The sequence below is a fragment of the Perognathus longimembris genome, chromosome 10 (assembly GCF_023159225.1).
Source record: "Perognathus longimembris pacificus isolate PPM17 chromosome 10, ASM2315922v1, whole genome shotgun sequence".
In the NCBI taxonomy this organism is placed as follows: domain Eukaryota; kingdom Metazoa; phylum Chordata; class Mammalia; order Rodentia; family Heteromyidae; genus Perognathus; species Perognathus longimembris.
This window is the reverse complement of record NC_063170.1, coordinates 725461-738654: the sequence shown is the minus strand read 5'-3', so window position 1 is coordinate 738654 and position 13194 is coordinate 725461. Positions and strand designations below refer to the sequence as shown.

At 51.6% G+C, this 13194-nt stretch overlaps 1 protein-coding gene across 6 annotated transcripts in view; it reads right to left on the bottom strand.

Moving 5' to 3' along the window:
• Ankrd11 (ankyrin repeat domain containing 11) overlaps positions 1-13194 on the bottom strand; it is a 163653-nt gene that overhangs the window by 7711 nt on the left and 142748 nt on the right. For 5 of the 6 annotated variants that reach the window (XM_048354930.1, XM_048354929.1, XM_048354932.1 and 2 more), the window contains 5 exons: positions 11333-11503; positions 10974-11177; positions 9690-9832; positions 7181-7328; positions 343-6845 (listed from right to left, as the gene is read on the bottom strand). In XM_048354930.1, coding sequence (XP_048210887.1) covers positions 343-6845; positions 7181-7328; positions 9690-9832; positions 10974-11177; positions 11333-11503 — 7169 coding nt within the window. Of the gene's footprint in view, positions 1-342; positions 6846-7180; positions 7329-9689; positions 9833-10973; positions 11178-11332; positions 11504-11987; positions 12085-13194 lie in introns of all 6 variants that reach the window. The other variant, XM_048354935.1, reaches the window with a different exon arrangement.

Genomic DNA, 13194 nt, shown 5'->3' with positions numbered 1-13194 from the left:
AAGGGCCCTCTTTACCTCTGGAAGACTTGGGGGAAGGAGGGGAGCGGGACATAGGAGGAAGAAGCTTGTATGGGCTGAGTGATGCTTGCCCACCCGTGACAAGATGCAGTGGGCCTGGTGCCCACTCCCCTGCTGGAGAGATGAGTTGGGTGAGGGAGTTCCAAGGACAGAGGCACTGACCACCTTGTTTACTGAGTACCAGTCCTGACCTCAAGAAGCCAGCTTGGCTTGTGGCCCCACCGTCTCTCTCTCTCTCTCTCTCTCTCTCGCACGCGTGCGCGTGTGCGTGTGTCTGTGTGCATGTGCGCACGCGTACACGGCCATGTGGGTGCCGGGACTCACCACGGGAATGTGCAGCTTGCTGAGGGGCTTGCCATCCAGGAGGTAGGAGCCTGTGTAGGTGACATACTCGGCATAGCACTGGGGTGCCTGTGGGGTGATGCAGCAGAGGATCTTCCGCTTCTCTTCTATCTTTTTTCTGATCTGAAGGTACTCAAAGTATGGGTTGGACCTGTCGCTGTGGTAGGGCTCGATGGCATCGAGCTTGATGGCATCCACGATGGCGGCCAGCGTCTGCTGGATCACCTCCCTCGTCTGCTGGGTGGATGTGTTCAGCTGCTGCTGGAGCTGCTGGCTGGAGCGCTGGAACCGGCGCTTGCGGGGGTGCTGGGCCTGGGCATCCTCCTCCTCAGAGGTGCGGCCCTTGGCTCTGGAGGCTGGGACAGGGGTGGGTTCCTTTTCTGTGGGGGGAGTGCTCTGCTTGCTCTGGCTGGCCAGCATCTGGGCCCTGTTCCGGGTCATGCGCTGGGGGACTTCCTCCACTTTGGGGGCCTTCGGGGTTTCAGCCATGGGCTTCGGCTCTGGATCCGTGGCTTCTGGTGGGGCGCCGCCTAGAGTCCCTTCCGAGGGGGGTGTCACATGTGCGATTTCAACACTGTCATGTGCCTGTGTCACATCATCCACACTAGGGCCACCATCGGGTGTGCAGTGTGCAGTGGCACAGGGCTCTTCAGCCTTGCTTTCATCTCCACCCCCTAGGGGACACTGTTCGGGGGGGCCAGAAACAGGCACGGAGCTGGATTCCAAGTCCTCAGGGGCCCGCTTACCCACTAGGTTTTCTGCCTCTGCTGTGGCTTCCGGGGCCACTTCTGGCTTTGGGCCCTCTGAGGGCTCAGGCTCGGCAGGGGGTTGGGGGGATGGCTGCTCAGAAGGGGGTGCTGGCTGCTCCTCAGCTGCCAGTGCAGAGACCCCACCACTGAGGATCCCGGGAGCCCCTGCAGGGCTTTCTTCTGGAGGAACAGTACTGCCCTCCGCAGCTTCAGCCTCAACGTCTGAAGTGTCTTTGGCTTGAAGAGGGAGCTCTGGCAGTGAGAAGGGCCCCAAGTCCAGCTCATCCTCAGGGCTGGTGAAAGCATCGGGCCAGGGCACCGGGTCCACCTGGGCAAGAGTGGATAGGTTGTGACCACTGTCCAGGAAGGTGCTCTCCAGGGGCCCCAGAGCCTCCACCTGAGCCACAGTGGGTACACATGTGGGCTCGGGGGCCGTGTCGAGGGGCCCATCTGGAAGAGACTTGCAGTTGCTGAAGAAGGAGTCAAGCCTGGCAGGAGCAGCATAGGCAGCGCTTCCTTCCGAGGCAGAAATGGCAGCAGGCACTGCTCCCTCCCCGTCATCTTTGACTTCCTCCAGGCCTGGCTCAGGCGCAGGCAAAGGGTAGGAGACTGGGGAAACAGGGTACTGGGGCTCTGCAGCACTAAAGGGCCCTGGGGTGGTGGCATGGAGGGACTCTGTGGGGCAGAAATGTTTGGGGGACTCTGGGAACCTCTGTGGCGACTTCAGCAGAAGGTCGGGGCCAACAGGCCAGCTGACAGGGTTGTCGGAGGCACTTGCCACCAGTGTGGAAGAAAGGGCCTGCTCAGTGGCAGGGTGGGTCCACTCGACAGGCTCTTCAGTGATGACAGCACTGAAGGGGCCCTCGTCCAGAGGCTCCAGGTAGCTGGGCTCCGGGGGGATGATGGCAGCGGTGGCCTGCTGGTCCTCGGTGGCATCCAGGGGGAGGCCCAGATCAGGGGGCAGGGTGCCTTCCACAGTGGGGGCCAGAAGCTCAGCCCTGGGGGAAGGAGAGGACTTCGCTGGGAGGTTAGAGAAGACTCCCTCGGGGGATGGCGTGGCACTGCCCACCACGGCTGGTGGGCAGTGCAGGGTGTCTGTCTTGGGCGAGGGGACGCCATAGTCTGGTGAGTAGTACCCCGGGGAAAGGCAGGCAAATTTCTCCGCAGGAACAGCTGGCAAAGAAGCTTTGTCTTCCAGCAAGTGCTGCACTGGGGAGTCGAAACTGGGGGCGGCAGGGACACTCTGCTGCCTGAACAGCTTGTCCCCAACACTGAATTCCTCCTCGGGGGTCCTCCTGATGTCCACAGAGATTGAGCGGTACAGGTTTGTGGAGACTGGCCTTGTGGGTGTCTGGCCTGGGTTTTCCGAAACCCCACTTGAGGCCACAGAGAACCTGTCAAAAAATGGTGGGGAGCAGGCGCTGGTGGACGTGGTGGAGACGGGCATCGAGTGTTGAGAGTCAGCACAGTCGAACACCAGGTCAGGGTAGTCGTCCGCGCTGCAGGAGGGGGTCCTGGGCGTGTGCATCACCTCCTCATAGCTGGGGCATGACACTACTGAGGTGGGCGTGGGCACTCCGGTGGGCCGGCCCTGCTCAGGCCGGGGGGAGGCCGGCAGGACCTCCTTCAGGGAGGGCCCAGCTAGCCAATCCTTGGGCTCCGCACCTGGTCCCGGGGGTGGTTTGCTTTCAGTGGTGGGTAGCATGGGAGCTGATTCCTTCAGCTTTTTGTCCTTAAAGGGAGGGTCCAGCCCTAGAGGCTTTTTGGAAGGAATGTCCAGGCTCTTCTTCCGCCCATCATCTGAGGGCTTCGTCTTCTCCTTGAGCTTGGGGTCTCCAGACCTGTGCCTCATCTTCTCCATCTGCTTCATCCGCTCCTTGTGTCGCTTGTGCCTCTCCTCGATCTCCAGGTCCTTCTGGGACAGCATTCTCTCAAAGCTGGTCATCATCAGGTCACCATCTCCCAGCAGCTTTTCTCGGGGCCGGGGCTCCTTCTTGCCCAGGTCTCTGGATGATGGGAGCTTGTCATTCCCATTGCTCATCTTCACGGGGTCACCCTTTTCTCGCTCTGTGTTCTCCTTGAGCTTCTCCTTGAGCTTGGTCTCGCTGAGCTTCAGGCCCTCATCCCTGCACTTCTCCTTGAAGGCACTGAGAGGGTTGTCCTTGTCCTTGGCTGTGAGCCTTGGCTCGTCCCTGTGGTGCCGCAGAAACCCATCCACATGCTTGTCCCTGTGCTTCTCCTTCTCGTCCCTCCACTTGTCCCTGTGCTTTTCTCTCTTCTTCCTCTCTTTCAGGATGCTGATAGTACTGGATCCATAAGGCTTTAATTCTTTTTCTATTTTCTTGGAAGCTTCTCTTTCAGAATCGTTTCTTTCTTTCTTTTCAGCAGAAAATAGTTCAATGGTTTTATCCAGGTCCTCCTCTGCATCAGCTTTTGTGGAGTAAGTGATCCCGTATGTGTCTGACTCCAAGAAGTCCTTTTCATACTGGCTGGAGTCTTTCCTGTTGCCACTCTCCTTGTAGTCTTCACCCTTTTCCTTCTTCTCTGACTTCTCCTTCTTGGCTTTCTCCCGTTCGTGGCTTTTCTTGGATGACGAGGAGGAGTGCCTATGCCTCTCTTTCTCCCTGAGCTTCTCTGCAAGGCAGGAGCTATCCCTGGCCTTGTCTTCTGGTGGAGGCTCTGAGAAGGACACCTCCAGGAGGGTGCTCAGGCCAGGCTCCTGGCCCCGATCTGCAAAGCTGTCGGAAGAGACCTCGCTGATTTTGTCATTGGAGTCTTCTCGGTACTCATGCAGAGCCTCTTCCTCCAGCTTCTCCAGCAGGCTCTTCTCCATCTCAGTGCTCCTTGAGGCCTTTCTTTCTCGGGAATGCTCTTTCTCTGGTTTCTCTTTGTGCCTGTTCTTAGCCTTGTCTTCAGTAGAGTGCTTTTTTTCTACCTTTTCAGGGAGCTTCTGTTTGTTTTTCTTTTCTTGAGCAGAGTCGACCGAAGATCTGTCTTTCCTATCCTTGTATTTTTCTGCACACTCTTTATCTTTCTTCTCTTTGTGCTTCTCAAAAATCTTATCCTTTTTGTCCTTCCCCACTTCGGCAGCTCCTCTGTCCTTTTTCTTCTCCTTGGGCTCTTTGTCTCTTGGCTTCTCCACATGTTGCCTGTCAGAAGAGGACTTCCGGTGCCTATCTGAGGGATGGGGCTCTCTCCCATCTTCCTTCTCCTGGAGGCTGTCCATCCTCTGCATGTCACTGGCCTCTCCAACCTTGAAACCGCCAGCCAGGTAATCATCTTTTTCATCTTCACTTTCGTCTGTGAATATGTCTGCAATATACCAGCTCTTCTCCTTCCCCTTCTTGTCATCTTTTTTTTCAGAGAAGTCTTCTGACATGAGTCCAGAGAATGTCTTTTCCTTCTTCTCTCTTGTTTGCTCAAGGGACAGTTTTCTATCTTTATCTTTGCTGTGTAGGTCTTTATGCTTTTCCTTGCCATCTTTCTTCTCTTTAAAACACCTATCAAATTCCTTGTCCTTTTGACATTTCTCAAGGATAGATTTCTCATTTCTGTCTCTCTCACTAGACTTATCTTTATATTTTTCTGTCCTTATCTTCTCCTTCCTTTCCTTTTCCAAGCCGTCCCTCTTCTCCTTCTCCCGGATCGCATGGGGACGTTCCCAGGGCTCTAGGTTCTTGGCAAAGTCGCAGTCAGGCTTGTCTTTAAAGCTCTCGCAGCCACACTCCTTCAGATCCTCCCTGTGCCCCTCCTCAGGTCGTGTGCGCCCATCCCTGCGCTCCCGAGACCCCTCCAGGGTGTCCCTCCTATCACGCCCGCCTTCAGCAGACTCCCTTCTCTTCTTGTCTTTCTCAGAGAGATAGCTGGAGATGCTTTTATGCTTTTCTGTTTCTCTCCTCTTCTCAGAATTCTTGTCCAAATACTCCCTGTCTTTCTTTCGGAAAAAAGTCTCTCTGAAGTCTCGCTTTTCTCGTGCTTTGTTATCCCTTTTCTTCTCCTTACTATCCAGGATAAGTTTGGCTACAGAGTCACTCTTGATGTCTCTGTAGTCTGTCACTGGAGAGTCCCAGCTATCTTCCCCTTTAAAATCAAAGGAAGAGTCAGACAGGTCGGAAAACCACCTTTCTTGCTGATCATCGGAAAGACTGAATTTAGTGTCCTCACTCTCTAGAAATTGACTTTTGTTACAATATTCATCAAAAGCAGAATCTTCCCTGTACACCTTTTCCTTTTTGAGTTTTTCTTTTTCCTCTTTGAATACCTTCTCCTTGGACACCCTGTCGTCTTTCATATCGTTCTTCTTCTCTAACTTGGAGGGTCGATCTTTGGACCTTTTCTTTCTCAGTTTTTCCTCCTTGGGAGACTTCTCCTTAGTGGATTTCTCCCTTTCTGCTTTATTGGAACGGTCTTTCTCTTCCCGGAAGGATCTGCCGATGTCTTTGTTCATTTCTTTGATTCTCTTTAGTGCTTTCTCATCCTTAAAGAGCCATTCTTTCTCCTCCGACTTCATCTTGCCAAGTTTCTCCTCTTTCTTAAAATGCTCTCTGTCATGCTTTAACACTTTCAACTTATTTTCAGTAGAAATGTCATTGTCCAAAAGGATAGCCTTATCTGACTTTTGCTTGGAGTCCTCATATTCATAGGTAAAGCTTTTCAGTTTAAGTTCCTGGCTGACTGAGCACTGCCCCTTCTCCTTGCTTTTGTGTTTGTGTTTTGTCTTGTGTTTTTTGACAACCTTGCCCTCCTTGTCCAACTTGGGGACAGCGCCGTCTGTGCTAGGGTGGAAGGTGCTCCTCTTCTCGGGCTGTGTGCTCTGCAGACTGCTCCTCTTGCGGTGTTCCTGCTTCCTCCTCGTGGGCTTCAGTGACTCCACGCTGGAGCCCTCAGAGGAGCAGTCAGACTCACTCGTTAGTCCTGTCCCTGAGGAGTCTGACAAAGAGCTGACCTCAGACCACGCTGGGGAAGAGATGGCTTTCCAATTGTCCGTGCGCCAGTGTTTGGTATGCTGGTCTGTGTGGCCTGGGTTATGCTTCTGGGCTGCAGTGCTGCCATGAGATGAGGTGGAGGAGGCGGAGAGTGAGCTGAACAGAGAGGGGTCCTTCAGCACCAGGGGAGACCCCTTGAGGCAGCCTGAGCTCCCCACAGAGTCCCCATCATCCTCATCGCTCTCAGAGGACTCGCTCTCAGACCCAGAGGAACAGAATTTGTCAGTCCTCTTTCCAAACCGGACTTCTTTGCCTTTTGCCTCTTTCTTTCGCTTCTTTTTTACTTTACTTTTTTCCTTCTGCTGCCTGGAACTGGAAGACTCTCGTGCCTTACTGCTGGGCAGCATTGTATGCGCTGAAAGCCTCAGCTTCTCTCCAGCCCCGACAGTGATACTCACGTCCTCCTCATCAGATGTGTCTGACAAGATGCGATGGGCTGCCTTCTTTGGTGCAAGCGTGTTATTTTTTGTGTAACTCTTCACTTCCATTTTGGGTATGGAAATGAAACTGTTCGACTTAGCTTCCTTCCTGTAGTCCTTCTTTAACAAGTGCTTGTCATCCACTGGGGGAATTCTGTCCTGCTCATCATCCTCATCAAACTCGTACTCATCCTTGACAGGGGTCACAGTTTTCTGAGGCTCGGGATTCTTAGCCTTGAGCTTCAGGCCTTTCTCAAACTCAGAGTCTGTGTTATTGCCATCAACTGAGCTAGAAGGTGCAAATGACGGGGCATCTTCCTCTTCTGAGCTCTCTGTTAGGAACAAGAAGGGAGTGTCAGAATCACTCTGCTAGCGTGGTCCAGGGACGTTCTGCTCTGTGAGAAGAGGCCCTCGAGGCATGGCTACTCATGAGGGAAGGCACTTTGCTTAGCTGCATCACATTTGAGGCCAACCATGGGCAAAAGAGACCCGCAGAGGTTTGTGAAAGGAAGGACTGGCGTCCCAAGCGGGCTGCAGGCATCTTGGCAGTGGCCCTCTGGAGATCCTGCATGGCGATCCGCAGGGGGCATCATGTGCAAACATGGCAGGACACCTGCCACAGCGTCCCATCCCTTGAACTCAGGGTCTGGTAGCCTGGCTTACTTACCAGTGGAACTCTCCTCACTGGAGGTGTACGTGCCTTTTCCTAACAGGAGATTCACCATGGTTGGGGAGTTGGCTACTTTCAATGGTGTCTCGCCTTTCCTGTTGCTTTGTTGAGGGTTTCCTCCGTACCGTAGCAACAACTTCACCACCTATAAGACATAAAAATCACATTAAAAGGCTGCCTGAAAAATATGTTCTTGTTCCTGTGTAAAATCACATCCCTCCCCAAGACATCTGGTATGTGACTGAGGATAACCCCAAGGTCCCAGTGTAGGTATTCTGAGTGGCACTGCAGAGGTGTCTCTAGGTGCTAGGGCTTCACCCAGAAGCGCTCTGCCTCCCTCACAAAACTCAGCCACTTTCCCGGACTCTTCTCACAATGCCTGGCTCCCACCAACAGTAAGCTCTGGTCAGCAGTGGGGTCCTGTGAGTGAGTATGTGGGGCTATGATAGTTTGCTTTGGGGGTACACAGAATAGAGGAAACAAAGACCAAATTTTTTGCAAGTTGGTTTATTTATTTTCGTTTACATTAAAAAATATGAAAACTTCTTCCTTGATTGATTTTACATACACAAGGATGGTTACATTGACAGAAATATTCAAGGTGACATTCCAACAGCTGTTCAATCATTTATAATCAACAACCTGTACTTCAAATGCCCAGGACAATCACTCACTGAACTCAAAGTGCAAACATTAAATTTATCTTCTATGTCAATCCAGTCTGAGGTCGAGTTTAGTGTACATCTGATTACCCACAGTCTGTTTCCACTTTGAGCACCATTTGGCCTGGCCCATGGCATCAGCGTGGTTTCTATTGCTATGACAAATTGCCACAGACTATAGTTTACGTCTGGAGCAATCAGCCTCACCAACTTGGCTGATCAGGGTGCCAGCAATGCTGGCTCCTTCCTCATGAGTTGTGGGCAGACAACCATGCATTACCCTTAGGACCAAGGACTCCTTGAATATTGGAGGCTACTCACTTCTTTGACCTGTAGCCTTCTAAAGGCTAGCGATATGGGGCCAAGGCTCTCTTGGGCTTCTTTTCTCCTGGACGCAGGGAGAAAAGGCTCTACCAAGCTGCCTGCCAAACCATCGTGGCTGTCCTCTGGGTGAGAGCTGCTGTCCTGCCCAACCCACTGAATTCACACAATCCACACTGCTCCATAATCTAACTTTCAGGTGTGGACTAAGAAGTTGTGGCAATTCAGATGACCAGCCCTGTCATCCCCAGCAAGGACCCAGACGCACCTCACTCACACTGTGCACTCCTCGAGGATCATCTCGCAAACTTCACATTTCTTTCAATACCGGGCCCTTAAGGGAGCAAGCAAGCCAGGAGCTAATGGCTCATGCCTATAATCCTATTACTCAGGAGACTGAGGTCTGAGTGAGGCTGGCAGTTCAAAGACTGGGCAGAAAAGTGTGAGACTCACAAAAGTATGCAAAACATAATGTTATTACATCACCTCCCCCAAATAAAAATAATTCCTTAATATCAAATGGAATTATTCAAGCAAGAGTTTCACAGCTATCTTTATTAGTTTGTTTTGCAGTACTGGGCTTGAATTTAGATCTTCCGGCTTACTAGGCAGGCATTCTGAGCCTGCCTCCCCCTTTTGGTACCAGTTATTTTTGAAATAGGGTCCTTCCTCATTGCCTGGTTTCAATCCTATTTTTCAGTTCCTGTCTTATCTAGTATGACAATGAGCCAGAACTGTGATCCTCTTGATACCAGCCTCCCAAGTAGCTACAATGGGAGCCACAAGTCACTGGCACTTGGCTTCAGAAATCTTAGTTGAGGGCTGCACTGTGCCATCTAAAACGCCGTACATTCCTGGTGTCTTCCAGGAACGGACAGTCAGGGACTGTTGTTTGGCAATATGGATGTGGACAGACGTGGTCTGCATGGTAAGGTGCCATAGTCCTTACTATGCATACTGTCCTGTCTGTGGCCAGGGCTTCTCAAGGTGGCTCTGGTAATCATGTCACCGTTGTATCCTCATTTCCAGTAGCATAGGGTGTTAGCATAGAGTGTGCCTGATCTATCCTCTGTGTCTTTTGCTCCAGTTCTGGGAGTAACCCTTCTTTCCTGCAGGAGGTAGAGGCTCCTGCCTGTCATATGGTCTAATCTGGACTATTGCCAGGACTTTTGGATTTGCCTTCCAGGTAGAACAGTGCCACAGTGATGTAATCAATTTGTGCTGCTGCAGTTCTACCACTCACCTGCCAAGCCCAGCCAGATCCACATGGCTAAGGGGTGACCCTATATACTACAGCAGTGCTTGTCAAATCCATGAGAGGCTATCCAGGTACTGATGCAGGGCAAGAGATTTGGGGAAAGGGGGAGGGGATGGCTAGGCCTTCAAGGCAGGAGGAGGCAAACCTCACTTCACAGTATTATAAAAATTGAAGGCTGGCTAAGATAGAGAACACGAAGCTCTAGAACAGTCCAGAAGTTTACAGAGGACAGAGAAGCTATAGAAGGGCACAGGGAGATGCCAACCTTGTAGTGCCCGTTGTTGGCAGCATCGTGCAAAGGTGTGTCATCATCCAGGCCCTTGGTGTTCACCTCCGCGCCTGCGGCCAGCAGCTGCTTGGCGATGTCATAGTAGCCCCGGTTACATGCTTCGTGGAGCGCCGTCCAGCCTGGAAACAGACACTTAGGACACTTGTTACCTAATCCTCAAGCAGCACACTCTTGCCTCTGAGATGCGTTCAATGACCAAGGACAAAGGCCTTGCACTGAAGGATAACACCTAGAGAAGCACGTTATGGCTCAGACAAGTCCTAAAATCTCCTTACTGTGGTGCCTTGTTGATATAATGAGTACATTATTTATTAACCTCACATACATTATTTATCAACCTATTGTCTTATCAATAACTCTACAAAGGTAGAAAATTTGTGAACACACACTGTAATAATAGTAACCTCATCTCTATTCATCAATCCACACTCAGAGCCACTCTGGAGAGCACTGGGAGACTACAGGGATGCTGCTGCAGTTGCCCTTCTTGGATTCCCCTGGGCCACATGGGGGAAGTGTCTCTGGCAGGCAGCTCCCCTAGGAAGCTATGAGTCCACCACCAGTCAGTGTGGCCATCGGTGACAAAAGGTTCAGCCTCTGAGAAAAAGTGTCAAATCACATAGGGAAAACTGCTTTCCTACTACAGAAAACTAAGCAGTAGAAGAAATCTGTAGTTCTGCATGAAGCCTATTTCCCCTTGCCTCTTGCTCTCAACAAGGAGCACACATCTCTGGACTGAGTGGCCGTACATTATGAGGTGACTGTGTTTCATGCAAAAATGTAGCACTGGACTCATAACTGTAGAATGATACAATAAACAAGGCCTTGCCCTGTATCTTCTGTTCTGGGGAGATGTCTTCACTGTCTTAATGGAAAAAGTGGTCTGTCTCTTAGTTCAACTTTTACACAAGACCGTGGGGGCACAGGCTTGAGTGTGCAGCTAGCAGAAGAGCGCCCTCTGCTGGGGCGGTGCAGTTAGTTCCTAAACACAATGCGGTGAGCCACCCCACCAGGGTCCTGGACTGTGCCTATATAACCCAGCAGAGTAAATACTCAAAACTCACTTCTCTTAAATATAACAAAAAAGCAAAAACGACTGTTCTATAGTGAAATACTTCCCCACAGAAACTAGTTTTTCTTTCTCAGATACACAAAATAGTGCTCTTATAGGTGTGTGGCTAGCCACATGATGGCCCAGTCTTCCCCAACTGGGCCTTCAAGGAGTACAAAGCAAGTTGCCCAGAAACAGTGTGTGTTTACCTGCGAAGTCCTTGACATTGACATCTGCACCCTCGCTGATGAGCTCCTTGATGCGTCGAGCATCCCCCCGGATGGCAGCTCGGTGCAAGCGGGTCTCTCCTCGCTCGTTTCTCTTGTTCACTTTATCTTTGGTTTTTGAGGCAGAGTTGGGCGTCCCCTTCTGACACACGGTAGACTGGGAGGGGTGCTTTGGTGTTGTGTCTACTGCAGGCCAAGGAGAAGGAAAACAGGCAGGACATTACTGCATGAGAACCCAGGCACTCTTGTGAGGGGAAGGGATCTGCATGGTGCCCACCCAAGCCCAACACCAAACACAGCTAGGATCTCCCATACTGGTCTCAGGACCACCTGGAGCATACCTGGGCTATTCGCAGACTCCTCGGCTGTCATCTGCATGAGGAGAGCCACTTGCTGGCGCTCAGAGAGGGGGTAACCAGCTCGGATCCCAGACAGCCCCATGCCAAACAGCAGCCCAGACTTGCGGGCAACAGGCTCCTTCCTGATCCTCTTCCGTTCAGGACCCTGCCTCTCTGTGCAGCAGGTGAGGGAGAGAGGGAGGGGAGACTTCATGCCAATTCCTCAAATCCAGGTCCTTACCTAACGTTATGGAGCCCCTGCACTCCACCCGACAGCTTAGAGAGCAACAGGAAGGCCTGTGAGGGGGAAGGGGACACTGCTGGGAGCCTTGACGCCACCCCACCTCTGTGAGCAGTAGCTGTGAGAGACACAGTTCTAAATGCCCTGTTGTCGCCCATCGGGTCTAAGCTTCAGCCTCCACCAACCATTTGCTCCCTGAAGGTGCCTCTCCTGAGCTCCCAGCCTCGTGCCACACACAGAAGGCAGCAGGATGGTTTAGCTCTGCTGACCTGGCCCATACTGGAAAGGTCTCTATTATACACGTGTCTGCAATTAAGCTCCTTCCCAGCCCGCCTCCAAACAAACAGTGTAGATATAAAATGGCAGACACAGTTTAAAATACATAAATAAATCAAGGCCAACTTGTCAGTACTGTACCTTTCTTCTTGCTTCTAGGAACCTCCATTTCATGCCATGGTGCTTCGAGGAGCGTACCAGCCTTGCAGTACCACAACATGGACTGAGCTGGAGGCATCTAAAGGCATCAACACAGAGCACTAACAAGATACGATGTAACAGCTCGGCTGTTCCATCTTAGCCGCCTCCTAACAAGCAAGTCCTGGGTGCCTCTGACACATAACAAAACACCCTGCCTGTCTCTATCAGAAAGACTAAGCTGCTTCTCTGAGCAGAGGTGGAGTGGGGACAAGAGACACCCCCAAATCCCTTATTCAGTAGTGCAAAGCTTTCATTCCTCCTTGCACAGCAGTGGCTCTCCTTTGATGGAGACCAGGGCAAGCCTCTGGGTACTCAATACCCCACAGTTTGGGGAAATCCCCTCTCTGCAAGTCTGAACAGGCTCCTTCAGTGAGTGGTCAGTGCCTGACCCTACAGAGACAGGCAACAGCAGTAAGATGGTCTCAGGAGACACCCATCTGAAGACAATTTCATCATGGAAGACTCTGGTCTTCGGTTTGTTTGCCTGCTCTCCTCCGTTTAGACCCTCCAAGCCTCACAAACCATTGGCATTCTAGTTAAGTTTCTTTTTTTCCTGTTCAAAACAACTGCTACTTCTTTCAAAAGTATTTTACAATGCCTTTTTTTTTTGGGGGGGGGGGGGGCGGGGAGACATAGTCATGAGGCCTGAACTCATGGCCCAGGGCTTCCCTTGAGGTTTTTTTTTTTTTTTCCTCAGAGCTTACACGCTTTTCACTTGAGCCATAGTACCACTTTGGTTTTTTGATGGTTAACTGGAGATAAGAGTCTCATGGACTTTCCTGCCCCTGCTGGCTCCAAACTGCAGTCCTCAGACCTCAGTCTTCTTTCCGGGTAGCTAGAATTACAGGTAGTAGCCACGGGCTACAATGCCTTCTTAACTAAACTTGTGATATGCTGTAATGCATGCTGACTTAGGTGTCTGACACGACAATGAGTGACATGCATTCATGTATAACTCAGGCAAAACTCTTTAAATTCTGTAAGCGACCACCAACTCGTGCTCAGAGCAACGACAGAGCATGGGTGACCACTGTGCCCATGCTGCTCCCCATGCCTGCATCCCCGGCCACGAACCCCAGTGGCAAGGTCCACAGGGTGACAGAAACCACAGCAGACAGCCAGGCTCTCTCCATTTCACTTCAGGGAA